This window comes from Convolutriloba macropyga, chromosome 6 (genome assembly GCF_964194025.1).
Source record: "Convolutriloba macropyga chromosome 6, txConMacr16.3, whole genome shotgun sequence".
Lineage (NCBI taxonomy): Eukaryota > Metazoa > Xenacoelomorpha > Acoela > Convolutidae > Convolutriloba > Convolutriloba macropyga.
Window position 1 is genome coordinate 69648125 of NC_134473.1, and position 6592 is coordinate 69654716.

The 6592-nt window shown below is 34.2% G+C and overlaps 1 protein-coding gene across 1 annotated transcript in view; it reads right to left on the reverse strand.

Annotated features, from left to right (window-relative positions):
- LOC142341164 (uncharacterized) overlaps positions 1-6592 on the reverse strand; it is a 176545-nt gene that overhangs the window by 22841 nt on the left and 147112 nt on the right. Inside the window, exon 2 of the mRNA XM_075392065.1 lies at positions 2343-2432. Coding sequence (XP_075248180.1) covers positions 2343-2423 — 81 coding nt within the window. The 5' untranslated portion in view covers positions 2424-2432. The remainder of the gene's footprint in view (positions 1-2342; positions 2433-6592) is intronic.

Consider the following 6592-nt stretch of genomic DNA (forward strand, 5'->3'; position numbering starts at 1 on the left):
ATCACTTTTAGCAGAATGAGAGAAGAGAAAAACTAGCCTGAAGAAGTCAAAAAGATATCACGCAAAATGTTGAAAAAGCGGCAAAATGAGGTAAAGCGAAACATTTTTTTAAAAAAAAATAGGAGCGCTATAATAGCCGGCTGAGAAGATGAGGGCGGCTATTAATTAGAGCGAAAAAATTTCACGCCGCAAAACCACTCGCTTTTTCGCTCCACTTCCTCTTTCGGCGTGACCAAAATCAAATGTGTGAACAGGTCTTTAAAATTAAGACAGCGCCCCAATATAGTTCAAATTCTTTGAATTGTACAAAAATAGGAGCGCAATAATAGCCGCCTGGAACTACTGACGCGGCTATTAAACATAACATTACATTCTCAAATTCGTGAAGGCGATAAACTACTAGGAAGAAAGTTCCATAAACAGCACGACCAATTTTAGAAATAATAGTTCTGTCCTCATGAGCACTATTATTTAAAAAAAATCAAAAACAAATCCTGCTCGATGATCGAAAGGACTGAAGTTAAAAAGACACATTTTAGCTGTTATCAATGCAAACGTGATGATTGCAAAATCGTATTTTACATTTTATGAATTTTTGAATATAGCAAGACTAGGGTCAATATAATTAAACAGATAGACTCGTAGGTCTGCAGTCTCAAAAAAAGTTAAAAAAAACAGACAAAAAACGAATTTTCTTCTTATTAATTGCTGAGATGTTATATTTTCATTAGGAACTGGTATAAATTAGGGTTGCTATTAGTAGCTCCCAAATAGCCTTCAATTAGAATGACAACCATTCACTTGTCCTTATCTCCTTGAAGTTAAGTAAATAAATTTCAGTTTGAGAGTGAGGAAATCATTTTTTGAGTGCGGTAAATCACGTGTGACCAAAAAACTAATAACCCGGATGAACAGAAAAGACAAATTTCGACAGAAACTGGCAAAATCTTGAAACCCCAAATCTTTTTAATCCTAGAAACATCCGGTAACGATGAAAAAGATCAAAATTTTAGGTAGACAAAACTAAGTTAAAAAACTGACCGGGCTGAAAATTGATGAAATACTCATGATAATAGCCTTAGTAAATAGAAATCCGCAATTAACTTTGCGACTCAAAAGACATATTGGGAAAGCACGAAGCAGAGCAACCGAACTGAATTATTTAAAAAATAGGAAACTGAAATCTAGTACTCAAGAGAATACTAATATTTTTTTCTAGCTTAACAGCAATTGGACCACAAATGAGAGAAATTTCTTTTTTGTAAGAAAAATAACAGATAAAACGAAATTAAACTAATGTAAAAGTTAAAGGAAACAGATTAATACTCAAACGCAAAAAAATCGCCTATTACTCAAACCTAAATCCAAGAAAAATCACCGGAAAAAACATCAGTCAGAATTTTGAAAAGTAATTCCAAATTCTCAGTGCTTCAGTATATGAAATGAAATCAATTGCAAACCAAAAAGATTGAAAAAATCAAAGAAAACGGCTAAAAGCGTTTATTTTTAACAAAAAAAAAACAAATAAACCTAAAGGTTTCCGGAAAATGCTAGAAAGATTCATGCTACAATGTGGAGAATACGAAAACATTGCAAAAAACCAAAAAAATAGACTGGTTCGTATTTTTGAAAAATTAAAATCAAATTGAAAAAATTGAAACAGAACAAACAAGTGCAGTTCAAATGTCTTAAACAATTACATAGCTATCCTCCCGTTTACAAAAGTCACAAACGGGTTCAAAGATTCGAAAAACTGAAATACTTTGCAAAAAATTAGCCAAAAAATAGCTACAATTGTCAATAATCGATCAAAAATTGTATCGACAAAAAAGAAATTAAAAGCAAGAAAATTGAGCCCAATAGACAAAAAAACGGCTAAGAACGGTTATCTATATGAGCCATTCACTCAATCCAAGTCGAAAAGTCATTCACTTAACGCTGCGCATGATCAAAAAATTTCTCTCGTTCAGAAAAAATAGCCCACACGGCAATTTTACTCACTTTCGTTTTTAGGTCAAAACACTGTTTGAACAAATAGTACTTTTGGTAAAAACAATCTCAAGAAAACTCTACTATTTGTGACGTCAAGTCTTCAAAAGTAATTATTTATTGATAGAAGGCTCAAATACAATGCGTAGACTTAAAGCAGACACGAATTCCAACACGCCACAACAATTCACAACTCTCAATCAAAAACTTAGCAGGGCTGGAAACCGGCTAACGTGCCTATATATCCACTTGTCTGTCCATATTTTTTACCTCCTGCTAATTGAACGGGGAGTAGGGGTTGGTGGGGCGTCGGAATAATAGGAGGGGATAGTAGTAAGTTAGACAAAACAAACCATGGGCTTTTTCTCAGGAAGAGCTCGTCTCAGATACCCGCCATCTTCCCCTTCACTGTCACTACATCTGTCACTTAGCATGATCGCTTCTGAAAGTGCTCAATTGGGTGTTAAAAATAAAATAAAGTTCTTATTATGATTAAGCCAACTGCTGGCAATGCAATTCAAACATAAAATTACACACCAGTGTAATTCAGTCTATTTCACAATTTGAAACAAATTTGTTCAACTAAGTTTCCGTTTATAAAAAGGATCTTACCACTGACGGATACAATGTAATGTCCCCCCCTTTTGTCTATTCAAGGCAACGCCCTTCTTTTTAAAGATGGCACGACAGGCATTTTCAACAGGCAATTTTAATCAATTGACTGACGTACAAGCTTTGTTTATGTAAAATTGCTTTTCCATAGATATGCAAATGCCCTGGCTCAGAATTACAATAAAAATTGGTCCAAATTCTAAAACTTGGGGATCTGTTCTATTTCGGTCTTCCTCCCGCTTATTGGGCATATAACTCCCCCCCCCCCCACAAACGCACGTGCTATATTTTACATAGAAACGTGCTTTTATATGTATGCTTTTATATGTATGTAATAAACAAAATGTAATTGGGAGGTATAAAAACACGGGGGAGGGGATAGAAAAGCGTGTCACACTTTTTAAGCCCTATTTATTCAACCCCCTATCATTCTTACCCCGATTTATTCATTAAACCTATTTCATTAAACCCCACTTGCATTTAACCCCTGTAGCATTTCACCCCGACTTCAATCTTTTAAAAAATTAGGACCATTAAATTAGTAAAAACAATCACTTGGTCATGCCTCGCGGTCCATGGCCATCTCTCAGCGGCCCGTGGGACTTGATATGAAACTATCAAAACCGAACACGGAATTAAGTTATTCGCTGAAATATGAGAAAACATGCCTTTAATGTCGATTGCAGATTGATGGGATGAAATTATAGAGGGATTAACTGATAGAGGGGCTAAAGGATATGGCGTTAAAATATGCGGGATTAAAATAATCGGAGTGAAAATTAGGACCAGGAGAAAATGTCCAAAATTCGACATAGTACTTACGAAAACTTCGATTCACTCATTGACAGAGCTAACCTTTCAAAAACATAGCCGGCAGATTGCCGCAAAATAGCCGCCGTTGACGGCTTGATGAACATCGGGATTGAAAATGAGAAAGAAAAAGAGATAAATTGACCAAATTTTTTTCTATTTTTTTCAGTGTGAAAAAGTGTTCTAATTCGGCATGCAGCTTCGGTTGGATTCTAAAACTATACTTAACTCAGTTTCTAAACTCAAAGCTAATAAGCTTAATACCAATGTCAACTAGCAAACACTCCAATGAACTTTGATAACCTAATTCTCGATGACTTAATGACCCGGCTTTACCGGTTTATCCCGTCTCTTTTGATTTTGCTATTTGAACCTTGACTGTTTGCTTAATTCATTGAGTGAATGGATTTTAAAAACCATTAAGTTGAAACAGTGAGTGAGGTAAGTTAGAAGTCAAACGAGCAAAACGAGCAAGTTGTGACTTATGTAAAACAAAAAACGTGATTAAAAGGTAAAGCGAATTAAAAAACATAGCAGGACAAGTCCTGACGTACAATTCAAAGAATTTTCATTGACTAAACAGAAAGACTAGACCTAGAATGGACTATGAGTGAATTGGTAAAATAATTTCCAACAAAATCAGATCAACAAATTAAAAAAAGATACCCGGCAGATTGCCGGAAAATAGCCGCCGTTGATTCCAATAAGCATGATTGGGATTGAAAGAATAGATATTGAAAAAAAAAGATTTTTGTGCAAAAACGTTTTTTAAGTCCGATTTATTTTGATGGCATTTCATCGTTGAACATACTTCTGTTTCTTATAGAGAGTCTAGAGGGGCTACAATAAGCATTAGAGATATAACTAAAACTTATAGGAACGACGTTCAAATAGCGGGCATCTAAAATTGGGCTTTTATGGTTTAGCCCGTTTCTATTTCTGACTTCAGTTTTTTATTCTGACTCTTTTCATTTTGAATTGCTTTGCTGAGCAACTGATGTTCAAATTCACTTTTAACAGAATGAGAGAAGAGAGAAACTAGCCTAGAGAAGTCAAAAAGATTTCACGCAAAATGTCGGAAAAGCGGCAAAAAACCGCTAGCGAGAAATGAAAATTTAATTCAAACAAAAAACTAGGCCTAGAATGAGCAGTGAATGGATTTGGAAAAATCCGATCTAGAAAATCGAAAAAAACCAGTAAAAATCAGAGTGAAATTGACGCATGTGAACAAAACACCACTACCGAGATACCGAATTTTTGTTCAAACACCGTTTTCTCACTCTACTTTAAAATTAGAGCGAAAAAAATTCACGCCGCTAAACCACTCGATTTTTCGCTCCATTTCCTGTTTCGGCGTGACCAAAATCACTACTCCATTGACTTCAGAAATCATGAAAATGTGTGAACAGATCTTAAAAAAAGACAGCGCCCCAATACAATTCAAATTCTTTGAACTGTAAAAAGAAGAGCGCCTAAATAATAGCCGTCTGAGAGGCTGACGGCCGCTACTAACAAAGTATTAGCCCAGTTGAAAGTTAATGTGAAATTTTTGATTAGTTACAAAAAATTTGCAAATTTTGTAAAAGACTTAACTCTACAAATATTTGCAAACAAGTATTTAAAATCTAATCGCTATTCGTTAGAAGTTGGCCCTGTATGGTGGGTGATTTTCGTCACACATCTCGTACACCGTGTACTTTTTATGTTTTCAAATTGACTTTAGCAATCTCCGAGAAAAGGTTAGGACAATAACTCAAATTGATAAGAGCTCGACCGGAATGAACTCCGCTGATCGTTTCCAAATTTTTGCAAACTGAATATTATTTTGGACAAACTTGCAAATTCGGACCTGTGAAGAGATAATTTGCTGAGATAACCACGAAAAAATCCCAAGATTACCGAAATAATCGAAATATGAACTAATTGGAAAGAAAATTCATAAAATGTAGGTTAAATTGACCTAAAATAAGGCCAAAATTGGCTTAGAATTTTTCAAAACCTAAATTCTTGAAATTTCTGTTTGCAGAGAAATTCTTGGCGTACAGAGAAACAATTCTTCGGCAAAATTTAGAGCAAATAGTAAAACAATATTAGCGCATTGTCCGAAAATAGCTCACAAAGCACGCTAAAACTTTTGCCCTTTATTTAAAAATGCAACGACGGTAACATAATCCAATGTACGTCAAACAACGCTTATTATATGATATTGAACTTGTCAGTAAGATATATATATATATATATATATATATATAATATTATATATATATATATATATATATATATAAATACACACACACACACGCACACACACACACACGCACGCACACACACACACACGCACGCACGCGCATGCACACACACACACACACACACACACACGCACACACCAATATATATATATATATATATATATATATATATATATCTTCTTGAGTATATATTTGATCGCATATTTCTCAAAATGGGGCGCCCGGTCGGAACAATTATTGAAGGATCTGACCTCAACATTTTTTGTACGACTTCGAATTAAAAAGATGTTTATTATACAAGATTTTTTTCTACTGAATAAAATTTACCCAAAAACTAATAAGTACATCATTTGACAAAAATAGCGCAGAGAGAGCGGCTACACATGGAGGGTGAAGACATTTAAAATCAAATCTGACGAAAAGGAAAAATGTACAACAATAATAAAATTTGGATAGTAAGAATGGGCTATTAATTTGATTGGGACATTAACAAATACAAGATAGCATGTATATGTACGACGTACGTGTATGTATAATGTGTAAATGTATGTATTTGATGCATTAAATTTAATTTAACATTTCTCTATGTAATAAAAATATATCTACTATAAAATGGGAAATGAATTTGACAGGAAACAAAACACTGAAAGGAAGATGGGGCGGATAGACAGACGAACAGAAATAGAGCGAGAAATAGATATTGGGAAGAGATAGCTAGAGCACAAAAAAAAATTGCGGAGGGGAACTAAAATAAATAAATTCCTTATTAGGCCAATCTGTCTGTTACAGCTGATATTATAATCAACCACGATGAAGTTAATTAACTCAGTCATAAATAATAACAGATTGGTAGAATGATAATTTATGAAATATTGTTATAACTATCACCCATTTTATTTTCAGCAAATCTAAGTTCAGAAAACACTTCTCAT